The following is a 13931-nucleotide window of genomic DNA, read 5'->3' as shown; positions in this document are numbered from 1 at the left end:
TCCAGTAGTGTGTGTATTGGGGGGGGGGGGGGGGGAGATTGATTAGAGATACTGTAAATAAGCAAAAGTGGTTTATGAAAAAGTAATTCTGTGATTTGAACACATGCTCCTGAATTCTGCATTATATGGTGTGGACAATCGAATCTGCAGTGTGGTTGTAGAAATCCAGCGTTGATATGTATCATTTTCTCTAAAATTACTTGCTTCTGAAGGTTTTTACCTTCCTGGTCCAATTCCAAGGCAATGTATTGTTACAAGTCTTTCCATGAGTGGTCTTCTTCAGGACTATAAGGAGTCATCAGTATGTAGAAGTCTGACGAGTGCGTACACCTGTAGAGGGTTGCTAACATTGGAAACGTCTCTAAACACTAGATTTCCATTAGGCATTACTGATTTTTTCATAATATATAATGAAAACTTGAACATACATTCATTTTAACCTACAAGCTGCTAAGTTGTACATCATGTTTGTGCTCTGTCTTTCTGTTAACAATAATCCTGTGTGCTGGCCATAAGAATACAAACCATAATTATGAAATTATTAAACAAAACACAAGCACATCATTGAGATTTTATGATATGGCACATACAGTGGAAAGCTCTGAGATGTGATCTGCCACATGAAATGCTCATTACAAGAATGTAGAAATAAAAATCCAGTTTATTTACAACTGCACAAAATCTCACAACGGAACAAGCAGACATTATTACATAACACTATATATATACCAATTTCATACCACGGCACATGAAGAAAATGCGTTCTCAATTTCAGTGAATGTACCTTTACTAAAATTACCATCACACTTAATGACATTGCATAAGAAGCAGCAGCAACGGTGTTATGTCGTTATGTTAAACCGCCATGGCTATTGCGCACACTGAATATATATCACAGATGTAGACTATTATTACTCAACAGGGACCCATGATGCCAACCAGTTTGGAGGAAGGACACTAAGCGTGGGATATAGAATTTACAGCAACTTTCCATAAAAAGAACAAGGGCCGGAGAAGAATCAAACAGAACGAAAAATACTAAAGAGGGAACATAATCCTTATATATATATATATATATATATATATATACAATTTACCTGTTAAGTAGCACTCGTTTCCTACGTAACAAAATTATAAAGAAAGCAATCAAAAACACAAAATCAGAAACCAGAAAATGTTACACTTTTTGGCTACGATGTCCACGCATAGAATCTCATAAAATTCATAAGATTCTGTTTACTATTTTTTTTTAACTTTGATTTAGTTTGAGCATTTTACCAGGGATTGTATTTCAGTTGTTGGCAGCTTCATACTTTTTGACCCGATGTCCTCAATTCACTCAAACTTGAGATCATAATAATCAAAATAATAATAATAATAACAAAAAATCTTGGCTTTTAAAAGAGAAAAATGGGAAGGGGCAGGGATCAATTAGTATTACTCAACAAGTTGGTATCTGATTCATCCACTAACAGGTTGGCTTGACTGAAAAGGTGTGGACTAGCAAAACACTGACTTCGTCACGTCAGTCACTGACAGTACTGGGAACCTGTAATACAGTGATCCAGATCAAGCCATTTCTACCCTGTAAGACCCCCTTCCCCCCACATTGCCAGGATCATACATACTGTTTACCTCTTCTCTCTCATAACATATAGTACTTGTATGATGAGAGGAAATACCATAGGAATAAATGACTTATAAAGTATGAAGTTTAAAATTCATCATAATCTCAAATAAATCTACAAAATAAATATACACATCAGTAGTCAAAATATCAGTGATTCTGTGGCTAAAAATAATGAAAAGTCACACAATAAAATTAATCTAACTTCATCCCCACTTGGTATTTTCCAGTGACTGAAATATCATGCCATCTGCTGCATCGCAATCACACGGAGGACAAGCATCAACTATTACTAAGTCAGCAACAAGAGAAATTCATCTGATAACTTGATGCATCGTAAAACACGTACAAAACAGTAATAATATTACATTTTTACCTCGCAGGCATGCATTTCATTTCATAATTTTAAAATTTAGAATAAATATGATTTCATTTTAAATAAACATGGTTATTGATGTATAAAGCGAAGCTTTCGCGGCGACTGAAGTTGACGAAAGACTCTCGGGTTACAAGCCACGTCAGGTGGCAGAAGATATGGTTTACTCACCGCTAGGCCACCTGATGCGGCTTGTAACCCGAGAGTCTTTCGTCAAACATGGTTATTGTTCGCCTGTGACAAATAAAAATGTGAGCGTTCATTTTTGTAATGAGCCACTTGTTACACTGAGCAAGTATGGTCACTACAGCACTACTGTGACTTTGCCCCATATAAAAAGGTCACCATGATACAGTGAAACTTTATCAGGACAACTCTCATTACAGAATGTTCTCATTTTTATGATCGTATCTCCAGGATACAAAATGCAAACTTTGTCTATCAGCAGTGCACTTAATATTCTCACCCCTGAATTAAACACTCAACTTGTTAATTACACTGCATTTTAATGACAATTTGTCAAGCATTTACTTTGAGACGGTGTTTCAAATGTGAATAGTCTATGCATAAACAGATACATCAAAAAAATATGTGATTAACAGAATTTATAAGAAAAGTCATTATCCAGCACACTGATGTAAATGGAGAAACAAATGTTGAGAACGATATTGTAACTTGGAGTGAAAAATTGGCTTAAACTGTAGTTAATGTCTTTAATCACTCTCGACTTCAATCAAATCTATTACTTGTGGTTGCTGCACCATCTATCAAAATATAAACTATATTTTCGGTGCATTCTGGGTAACTCTACCATGCATTAGAACTTTTTTTTTACTTAAATGAGAGTTACTATTTTTGTCCCCTTGAAAGTTGTACTAATGAAATTCCACTGCACTGCAATATAATTTCACCTGAATATTCATTCAAAAATAACACTGGGACATTTTCCATTGCAGACCCAATTGCTTACCATGTCCCAGGTACGTTACACTAGAGTTACGGCGCAGAAACGGTTAGCTGGTATCTCTGTCATTAGTTTCAGAACACTTTACAGTCCTTGAGTATGCAAGTCAGTTCTGTTAAGTATAAAGAGAAATCATTTCTATGACATGATTGTGGGTGCTGGAATTCCACGAGAATCTGAATTTGTAGTTTTTTTGATATGGTAACGGACAATGTCCAAGACATTATTTTCCAATTTGTATTATGTTTGTGAGAATAAGATAAGCAATAATGATAGAGGCAGCACTTAACAGCAAATGCCTGTCGAAAATAAAACATCCGTAAATATATCGTTAGTATACAAATAATTCTGATCGATAATCTTAAAAATCCAAGATCATAACCAGAAATGAGGGTGGTGTCAAATAAGCATATCTGGTTGTTGTCAAATTCTTGCATAATGCTAAAACCTCTTAGAATAAATATAAATTCCTTCACATTGCAGTTACTCGTTGGTAATGTGACTTTGTTTTGAGCACAGTTCTGCAGTTTGTTTATTAAACTTTATACTTTAATTATATGCTTAAATCTGAGGTCCTTGTAGATGACTACCTGGTGACAACTTGTGTATGGAATCAAAGCTAGGACACATGTCAAATGCAGAGGTGGCCAAACGCATCTCTGCATGATCAGTCGTCATACGTGGGATGTAAATTGTTCACCACTGCTGACTGACGTCATGCACTGTACTTTTTAAATGATACATCAGAAAAAACTTATCAGCTAGTAGCAGAAGATACATTTTATTGTACTGGAATTTTAACTCCCTATGTTACGGTAGAAACACGCATTTGTCTGTGCTTAAAATTTTTCATTCATTATATGATGCAACATAATGAAAAAAACTCAGAACAGAACCGAAATTAAAAGTACAAACAAAATTAAGAAATGGTATCAACAGAAATAAATATGAGTTCACATAATACAGGAAGACCCCTGGCTGTTATCATGGCCAGGCCTACTAGAAATCTATGGCTTTTATTTAATTTATTACTGATATGTCACATAGATTGATGTCTTCTTACCGTGTCACCTAGATACCAAGACACGAGCGGATTCATCATCTTAGCCTGTATCATATGAAAATATGGGATTTATATCCAGACTTTGTGGGGTTAATACTCTTGCAGTATGCTGGTGTGACATATGACCAGCTGGAGACTGTGCCTGCGTAAGCTGTTATATACAGCTGATAAAGGCTAAGGTCATTAGCAATTTTAAACAGGACATATATGTCTCCTGAGTAACATACACATCTTTCTGACATAATAACAATTACAAAGAAAATTACAGCTGTTCCAGCTCCGTGTTCACTTTTCATCAGTTATTATCGAACATAACCTCATGTAGGAAAGTTAAATAAGAGATATTTTGTCTCAGTTATATGTAGATACGTTGCCTGATGTTGATGACTCTGATACAGACATGGATAAAAGTTCTGAATTACAGGCTGCTGTACACTGCGATGATGAAAAACACGTGCATGGCACAAAACTTATAAAATATGTGATGAACATTTCTTTGAAATTAAAGACTTTTAATGGAGATAACTGTCTTCTGGGTTGTCCTGATGATGGAGGCAGCTAGGACCACTGAGACGTAAGTAAACTTCTTCCAGACTACATGGCGCTACAACCCAGAAGACAGCCATCTTTGTACTCGTTACTGTGAGAACCTCAAATTCTACGGGTTTTAATATACACATCAGTAACCCTGAGTGTGTTTCTGAAATGGTGAGTGCAGAAATTGGTGGCAGTCTCACACGACTATTTACTGATCAGTCTAATCTTTATCACAGTAACATGCACAACGGACAGTGTGCTCTAAAACATTAAAGTGACCCAGCACTGCAACAGAAGATATTAAAATATTTTTAGAGTTGTTATTTCACATGAAACAGGTCAAAAAATGTTTTGAGGTGCAGACATTGTAGATCAAAAAGGTAATAATCAGTTCTAAGAAAAACTTTCAAGTGGTCTGAAATAACAGTGTGATGATCTACCAAACATGTTCTTTAATGTATTTCTTTTAGTAGAAGATTTAAAACAAAATCTAAACAGTGCATTTGTGCATGAGGTCATGAAGGTGTGGGTATCAGAAATGATGGATCTGAGTCTGACAAGTGTGGCCCTCCTGAGAAAAAAAAAGTGCCAGGGCCCAGGCAGATTATCAGGAAAGGACAATACAATGGTTATTTCCTGTTTGATGATGCTGCTGCCAGTAGCTGACAATATAAAGTGTCAGATAATTAATGAATAATGACTGGAAGTGGTGATGGCCTAATTTAAGACATCCCAGGTGTATGATCTGAAGCTTTCACGGTGACTAAGTATAATGAATTCTTCTTGGGGTACCAGCAGTATAAGATAGTTGAATGGAGTACCCTAAGGACGAGAACGAAGATGCTTCTCGAAACGTCAGTGTTTTCTCCATTAAACCACCTGAGACAGCTGGTAGCCCGAGAAGAATTCATTGTGCATGATCCCAGAATTTGTTGGGAGGGTCTGAAGAAAATACAAAACCTTTGTCTATGAGCCTGAGGTCTCCAAAATATGATGCACTCAACTGTGATGATGGAGTACTTCACGCAGAATATAATTATATATAAATGTTATGTTTTTCACCTACATAAAGGTTGTAAGACTTGAGGTTCTCACAGCGGTGAGTATGAAGATATCCGTCTTCTGGGTTATTGCGCTGTGTAGTCTGGTCGATGTTAACCAACGTTTCAGAGGTCATACTGCCTCCGTCATCGCCCTGATGACGGAGGCAGTATGACCTCTGAAACGTTGGTTAACATCGACCAGACTACACAGCGCAATAACCCAGAAGACGGATATCTACATAAAGGTTAATTATTTTCAGATGTGTGACTGAAGAATACTAAATTGTCTGCATGAACTCTTCTCAGTATCAGGCCACATGTGAGTAATGAAGCCTCCAAGGATAAAATATTTAAATTACTGTACACCATCTAAAAACTGAGGGTTTAATTAAAGGAACACCCCAGTCCTCAGTGCATTTAAAGGCAACATAGTTCCTGACTCCCTTGCAAGTTTTGTAATGCTGCTCCAAAATGAATGTAATTACTGTTGAAACAGACAAGGCAACCAATGGTATAATGTTTTTTCATCACTGTATGTATTATTTCTAATGTACTGTTTCTATAAATTGGTATCCACTGTGTTATTTGTACATATTCTCTGAATATTTTGCAGCCAAAAATTGAAGTTTATATAAAATATGAAAGAATTTATGAAAAAGGAAGCATCAAGGGCATTATTCAGATTCTTGGAGGTATTATAAGTACTTTTTAAATATCTCCAGTAGATCACTACTGTCATTCCTTAACACTACAACCCTCTGTCAGCATCATGCAAACTGATGCCTTCCTATACCATGCGAACTCTATACATATTCTACCGTTAAAAGTTAACTTAATTCTATTATTAATATATTTACCAAAATCCTATATTTTTTTTTTCAATACTGTACAGAGTGAAACACCAGAAATGGTCTGCAGGTCGCTACTGACATTGTATAAAACATTACAATTTACATACAGCAGTAGAAGAAGGCTGAATGTATCAGATTCACATCCAGGGAACTCCCTTCTGTAACAATTAATAAAAATATAAACGTGCAATGCAGGTAATGAAGAGAGGTTACCTCATTTTTGCAATATCTGGCATTATACACACATGCACACAGCAACAACATCTGAAGTCTGAAAGAGATGAACACGCAGTTGAAACTGCTCACACAAGACCACAGTTCTGTGCATCACAGAAAACAAAATGTTGGCACGTAGGAAGTACACTCATAAAAAAAATACAATAAAAATGTATAAGGAGAAATCATAAAAATAATAATAGAAAACATACAAGAAGTTTGACTTCCTAACATAAGGATGGACGAGTGTAAGACGGAACACTGCAGTCATCACCTTACCTAGAACAAGAGACAAAGAGATCTTTTTATTTCTTGCAGCTTACAATGTGAGGCTTATGGTGGTGAAAAATGATGAATCAGACTCTGAGTGATGGAATATTGTGAGTTACTACTCAGGTATTTGCCTTGACACAGGTTAATTGCCAGGGCTCAGAAACATTCTAAAATGAGATTCAGATGAATTACTTTGGAGTTCACTAGTTAAAGCAGAATGAAAGCTACATGGGGCTAAGCAGTTAAATGCTTTGTAAATTATCGTTCATTTGGCGAGATGGATACGAAATTAATATTTATGTACTGTTACCGTACATAAAGTGCGGTACTAGGAATGACGAAGACATTCTGTTGGCGTGCAGTACGTGCACCATCAGTCTCATGAGAGTGAAATGTCGTCCAACATTTTCATAAATATTGTGATATAAATGCATTTATCCCAATCTGTTGAGTGGAAAATGTCATCAGTGAAAGTTATCACAGAAATGAAACGGGGTAAAGCTCATGGCTATGACCGTAACCGAATGGCAGTAACGAGGACTTTGGTCCTGAAGTCAGCTTGTGTGCTTGCATGGGCAACTTTCCATTATGCTTTGTTATCACAGTTTCATTCCATTAGCTGCTCAACAGTTCACATCCTATGCTCCTTACAGTGTCATGGATAACAGATGAGTATCACTAATGACTTTAATATGATTAACATAAGCCATTCTCTTAAATTATATGTATATACTTATATAAATAAAACAATGTTTGCCAACATAATGGACAAAATTAATTCAAATAGAACCATACGATAAGAATTTTGGATAAAGAAGCTCAATAACACTGTCATATTGTAAATAATGCAGGAATAAAATTGACTTTTCACGGCATTTCAGCTATGTCTAAATTATCTGGAAGCTACAGTTTGGCCACCTCTGATCAAATGCATACAACCTTTCAATCACACCGACCCTTCAAAACACTTTACAACACGGCATGATTATACACATCTGGAAGCAGAACGAGTGGTTATGTGTTGGTGGGGATCTGAGGTAATTTGGTCGAGTGATGAGAGTGACGTGAATGGACTGTGCTTGCTCTATCGTCAGAAAGCTGAACTCTAAGTTTGTTGGTGCTTAAACCACCACTGCCGATCGTGGTAGTTTTGCTTGAATTTCTTGATGATGATGATGATGTTCGAAGACCAGAAGACTGGGTGTCACTTTTGTCGGCAGGGGGCCTAGGAAGTCGTCTTCTGAGCCAAGCATGCCGTAGGGCTGCAGCAGGGGTCATCCTTGCATCTGGATCCCATTCTAAACACCGTCGGATAAAATCCAAAAACAGAGGGTCATCACATCCTTTGAGAGCTCGTTTGAGCTCTTTGGAACCTGGAGGTCCTCGTGTCTTGCCTCTTCTAGACAGTCCCCCTCCCAAAACTGTAGTTCCATCAGGAAGAGTGGTAGCAGTGCAGTATCTTGGATATCCTTTGGAACTAATGAAGTTCTTTGAACGCTTTGATACATCCAAAAGTTTCTGTGGTGGCATTCCTAATAACTCAATGACGCAGGCTAGCTGATCACCTTCATCTTCACCCGGCAGTAGGGGGAAACCAGTAAGCAGTTCTGCCAAAATACATCCCAAACTCCACATATCAATGGGCATACCATAACGTGCTCCAAGTATCACTTCTGGTGCCCGGTAAAACCGGGACTGTATGTAAGTGTAAACACGCTGGTGTTCGTAACAACTGGATCCAAAATCGATTACCTGAAACATCAGTCTACTGTTATTATACTTAAGTTTTAGTTATGGGATGCTTTTTATTTCATAACCAACTATTGAAGATGACATTCTCCTTAATGAAGATTACATCTGACGTGAACATAACGAGGCTGAGTCTCAAAGAGAACAAAATCATTATACTGTTTTACATCTGAATTTGAATTGCTCATATTCGGGTGTTTGATGTGCACTTCTATTACTGATGCTTTATACAGGTAATCTTAGTTATTTTTTTGGTTGTGATTATATCTCTTATGGTTTAATTTTGGTTTTGTCTTTGTTTATTTTAATATATTATTATTTATGTGGTTTTAATTATGAGTTTTATTTTGTTATTGTTTTTTTGGTTTTTTCATTAACTGACTGAAATGTTTATAGATCACAGTATATTCTTCTACATAATAGTGGCATACCTTAAGAGGAATTCAGTTTATTGTGCGCGCGTGTGTGCGTGTGTGTGTGTGTGTGTGTGTGTGTATATATATATATATATATTGTCGAAGGAAACAGCTGTAAATACATCTTGTGAAAGAATGAAGTTTACAACTCTGCTTAGTTTTGTTTGCTTTGTCTGTTTTCAAATATGTGACCAAAGAGTATTAATTTATTGAACAATGTTAATCTTCAGATATCTAATAAATAGTTTGCTCTGCCATGTTTCTTCATTATCATAATTTTAGGCACATTAACAATTAATGAGTGTAAAAGTGTTCCTATTAGTTTCTGGTGTCTGTCTGTCTGAATGTTACAATTCAAGAACTGTAGGATTTGAGGTTTTCACAGCAGTGAGTCTGAAGATGGCTGTCTTCGGGGCTGTTGCACCATGTAATCTGGTAGGAGTTTACTGACATTTCAGAGGTCATTGCTGCCTCCATCATCGCCCTGATTATGGAGACAGCAAAGACCTCTGAAATGTTGGTAAACTTCTACCAAACTACATGGCACAACAGCCACGAAGACAGCAATCTTCAGACTCAAGAACTTTTGAACTGATTTTCATGAAATATTATATTGCAGAGTTTTACCAGTATTTGTGACAACACTTCAATTTTGGTTAAAATCAGACAAAAATGGGCACTTTGCACTAAGATCTACACGCATTCCTGCACACTAAGCGAATCCTATGTGCATGCATGCAATAAAGGAAAATAAATCACGAATGATCTCGAGAACAAGAGAATAAAATACACGTGTCAGTACTTTATGAGTTCTAATTTATGGTGAAAATTACCTTAGCAATTTCCCCACATTACTTAGATGTTAAAAGAATTAAATAACTAAATAAACAAAAAATCTTATATTAAATTGTCACTAGCCTTCTGCAGATGAAATGGTCATTATCTTTACATTGCAGACATGAGGGATCTGTAGAGTAAGGCTTTAGGGAAACATCTGCTCATAATATTCATGAAAATTGTTCCAGCCTGAACCTGACTCTGTTAATAAATAATTCATAACACTAGACCATGCTTCAACAAATAGTCGTGTTATCCTTATGAAACACAAGCACAATGAGAACAGAAGATAAATAATTATAAATTGTTTACTTGACATGATTTGTTGTTGGAAACAGCAAATAATTAAATCCAAATTCAGAAACAATATTAATTTTTCTGTGGTTAATAAAAAAACAGTAACCTGAAAATAAACACACAGCTGATCAACACAGTTACACTTCCTGTTCTAAAAATACCTGCCCCACCAAACTGCGCTGAAATCAGATTAAGCTTTCATAGTAAGCCTGTTGAGAGCGAGTTGTTTCTGCTAATGCTGTGCATTTTGTTTAAAATAACACAATGGCTTTTGAAGACCAAATTCTCCTTTTTTAAAATGGTTACCTGATTAGATGTAATACCAAAATTGTCTCTCAGTATTTTAGTGATACTTCTGAGATGATAATCATACAGCTGATCAAACAAATTACGGAATCATCCATCTTCTGTGTTGTGATGCTGCATAGACTCGTAGGTAGATACCAATGTCTCATTTCAGGGCTGAAGCCCTGAAGATGGAGACAGTATGTTTCTTAAAAATTCTGGTATATACATACGAGTCTGAATGGTCTCACAACCCAGAATAACGTCATTAGTCTACATCTGTGTTCATGATAAGACAAAGTCGACACGCAAAACACGATAAACATGTCATTTTTATCTTATAAACAACTTTGCTTTTGATTACTTAATTTGTAAATATGTACCTTTACGTAACATTCGAGTTGTTGATAACATCCACTTACTATACTTAAAAGGTAAGAATGTACAATACACAGAAACTACATTGTGCCAGTATGTTACCTTTAGGCGTTACAGTCTGATACAAGCATTACCAACCTGCAGCCTGCATGTTTTATTACACTTTGTCGGTCTGTATAGTGAAGACAGTTTCCACACAAATGAAATATTCAGTATTAATAAATAATTAATACAAACAGCTAATTAAATTTGTTACAGAAAATGAAATTGTCCTCATTTATAATCTTGCAGCCCAAGAGGTGATACAGAAGCATAATGTGACCATGGGCTTTAAAATATTTAGAACCCACGGTCTAAAGTATAGACTTGAGATTAAAAATTAATTAATTTTCTTACTTCAAAAGACTATGCTGCATGGCAATTCAAATTTGGCACAGAAATGTTTGTCATATATTCAATTTAATTATTCTTTTGCAGTTTTCCCCACCAACAGCAAGAGTTCCACAAATATTAGCACCATCACAGCCAAGACCCCCTTGTCGTGGTGGTGGGGGCTTGAGTACCTCAGTGATCCCAAGAGCTATGCTGGCGGTAGCATAGCTACTGGTAGGGCCTCCCTAGCCAGATTGGTCGAGGGGGAGAGGTCAGACTAAGACGGGTACCCTGGTCCTCCAGGTTGGGGGGTTGGTCGCAAAGCTAACAACATTGCACTGTAAAAAGGAAGATGTTTCGAAACCTCAATCAAAGCCTCGGACAGAATGGACCTAACAATAGGACCGAATGGTAGAGGAGAATTGAGGAGGCCACGGACCGAATATGGACCGGAGAGCCATAGAAGAAGAAGAAGACAGCCAAGACCCAGGTTCGTTCTTTAAACATTTGCATAGAGTGTTTTACAATGATCTTCATATTAGTACTTCACACATTCAGTTGTGTTAAATGTGTGAACATTATGATGGTAATAATACATTACGCAGAATTTCTGCCGTCGCCAACTGTGATGCAAACTGATACATACCTTTATGCCACTCCTACCCTGCTGCTTCAGCAGGACATTCTCGGGTTTCATGTCACAGTGAATAATTTTATTCTTGTACAGGGCATCCAAACATTGCAGAAGAGAATGGGAAAATTTTCGTACTAGCTGAAGACTGAAACCTTGAAATTTGTTTTTCTTAATTAGTTCATAAAGATTTATTGATAGCAGTTCAAAAGTTATGCACATATGATTTCGGAATGTGAAACTATCATACATGTGAATGATGTTCATTGTATTATCTTTATCCTGTTTTCGCAGATGTTCTAAAATTCGTATTTCTTCTTGTGCTTGTCTGTGAAACCTTTTCTCGTTCCGCACCATTTTCAGAGCTACGTGTTCGTGGTTTTTGTGGTCATATGCCTTAACTACCTGTCCAAAACTCCCTTTGCCAATCACTTTTAAAACTTCATATCTGTATGCCACATGGTCATGTGGTATATGAATATATGACCCTTGTTCATTATCATATCCACAGTTGTTTGCCGTCTCAACAATTCCAGGTCTCTTTTTTGCATTGGCACCAATAAAATAAATCTGAGGATAGCTGAAAATTTCATGTTGTTCATAGGGAGTGAGCTTGTTCATATATAATTTCATTACTTGGTCAGGAGTAGCAACCATGGTTTTTGGTTTTGATGAGCCATTTTTATTTTGAATCGGACTATTCGTTCCATCAGAAACAATAGAATTGATTAAAGGCAGCGACTGATTCACAGTACTAGGTTGATTTGGTATCTGTAAAGTTGAAACTTGGAGGGCAAGAAGTTCCTGGCCTGTCTTCATTGATGGTAGATGATTAATACTTTCCGTAATGTGAGACAGATATGCCTCACTCGGGATGCTGGATGGTGCCCCATTAATGTTGCCCAGCAAGGAACGTGTGCGTGATAACGGCATGTCAAATGAAAATTGGTTTTCTACTACAGTTGCACTAGGCATTCCCCATTAGTACAAGCCCTACCAACGTAACTTTTTCACACATCCTAGTTACCGTCTAGAACAATCAAATACAAATTTCGTCATTACGAGATTCGAAATCTGAGGTCATCTTGAACCGAGAAACCCCAAAAGTAACACATTCTGTTTCTAAGCGGTAGCCATCAGATAAAACACATCCAAACCGATGTCGCCATTTTGAAAACATTTAACGAGTTCTTTCACATAGTGAAGAGTTACTTTTAGGTCATCTGTGCGCGATGAAACGCTCGTAGTTCTGTTTAACCTTTGGTTTTGTGGCAACAGAGAAAATAGTATCATACATATGAGTGGCGGCACAGGGTACACTTACGGACGGATATTGATAGTAGAAAGGGCCTTCTTTTCTACAAATATTTCTATTTTGTCATATTTCTAGAAGATTATTTAGCTGCTTTTGTATTGTTGTCGTATTATGGCTGTCATACAATCTGGTGCCTGCTTAGTTTTTTCTTTTTTTGTGTTTGTTTCATGATTAATGTCCTTCGCAGGCTGCAACAAATTTCGCTTGTTTTTCTTTGTGTAACCAAATTATGTGCAGTGTACAAGACGATACGTTGCAAATAATTCCGATCCTTCTTTATTTTATTTGACTTTCCTATTGGTATATGCTAAAGCGAAATTAAAAGAAGTGCCTGTAAAATAATCCCTTTTCAGATAATTCAGGAATGAAACAAAACAGATGTTACAAAATGATTGAAGTCGATTATGTATAATGTACCAGATCAGTTACAGCAGCCGTCCAGGTTTTTTGCTTCGTGGAGTCTTGTGGGTACGAGCATATTTTTTATTTTAATGTATGAAGTCTGGCAAATAACGAGACTGTTCTCACCAGGCAGCACTTCTTAAATTGTATTCTAAACTACAGTGGTCTCCTTCAAAGTAGATTCCTCGCGTAACTATACGTGAATTTCAGTGTTATTGAAGCATTCTAGAAGTCATTCACATGTAACTTCGCACAACCAAATCGCTGTCTCAGACGTTCCAATCTTTTTAGAAAAAAAT

At 36.6% G+C, this 13931-nt stretch overlaps 3 protein-coding genes across 5 annotated transcripts in view; 2 read left to right on the top strand and 1 right to left on the bottom strand.

Annotated features, from left to right (window-relative positions):
- The window catches only part of Zir (dedicator of cytokinesis), an 83030-nt gene extending 77044 nt beyond the window's left edge, over positions 1–5986 (top strand). For 2 of the 3 annotated variants that reach the window (XR_015536720.1, XM_087354575.1), the window contains one exon: positions 1858–4202. The gene's annotated coding sequence lies outside the window, so the exon portion shown is untranslated. Of the gene's footprint in view, positions 1–1857; positions 4203–5870 lie in introns of those variants that run through there. The other variant, XM_087354576.1, reaches the window with a different exon arrangement.
- Dyrk3 (Dual-specificity tyrosine phosphorylation-regulated kinase 3) lies at positions 391–13094 on the bottom strand. Its single transcript, XM_087354581.1, has 2 exons — positions 11931–13094; positions 391–8702 (listed from the first exon to the last, which is right to left on the bottom strand). Exons 1-2 carry the CDS (start codon positions 12888–12890, stop codon positions 7965–7967), a joined length of 1698 nt encoding a protein of 565 aa, XP_087210707.1. The 5' UTR covers positions 12891–13094; the 3' UTR covers positions 391–7964.
- LOC110831912 (Thymine DNA glycosylase) overlaps positions 10928–13931 on the top strand; it is a 39603-nt gene continuing 36599 nt past the window's right edge. The window contains exons 1-2 of the mRNA XM_087354579.1: positions 10928–11082; positions 11390–11774. The gene's annotated coding sequence lies outside the window, so the exon portion shown is untranslated. The remainder of the gene's footprint in view (positions 11083–11389; positions 11775–13931) is intronic.

Source organism: Zootermopsis nevadensis, unplaced genomic scaffold, assembly GCF_977971745.1.
Source record: "Zootermopsis nevadensis isolate Lab colony 2312 unplaced genomic scaffold, Znev_1.0 Znev_ptg000023l, whole genome shotgun sequence".
NCBI lineage: Eukaryota > Metazoa > Arthropoda > Insecta > Blattodea > Termopsidae > Zootermopsis > Zootermopsis nevadensis.
This window is presented reverse-complemented; position numbering and strand designations above follow the sequence as displayed.

Excerpts from the sequence above, each read along its gene's own strand:
- Dyrk3 (XM_087354581.1), bottom strand. The coding sequence starts at position 12,890 with ATGCCTAGTGCAACTGTAGTAGAAAACCAATTTTCATTTGACATGCCG. Across the intron at positions 8,703-11,930 it reads AGGGTAGGAGTGGCATAAAG|GTAATCGATTTTGGATCCAG; the intron begins GTATGTATCAGT and ends CTGATGTTTCAG.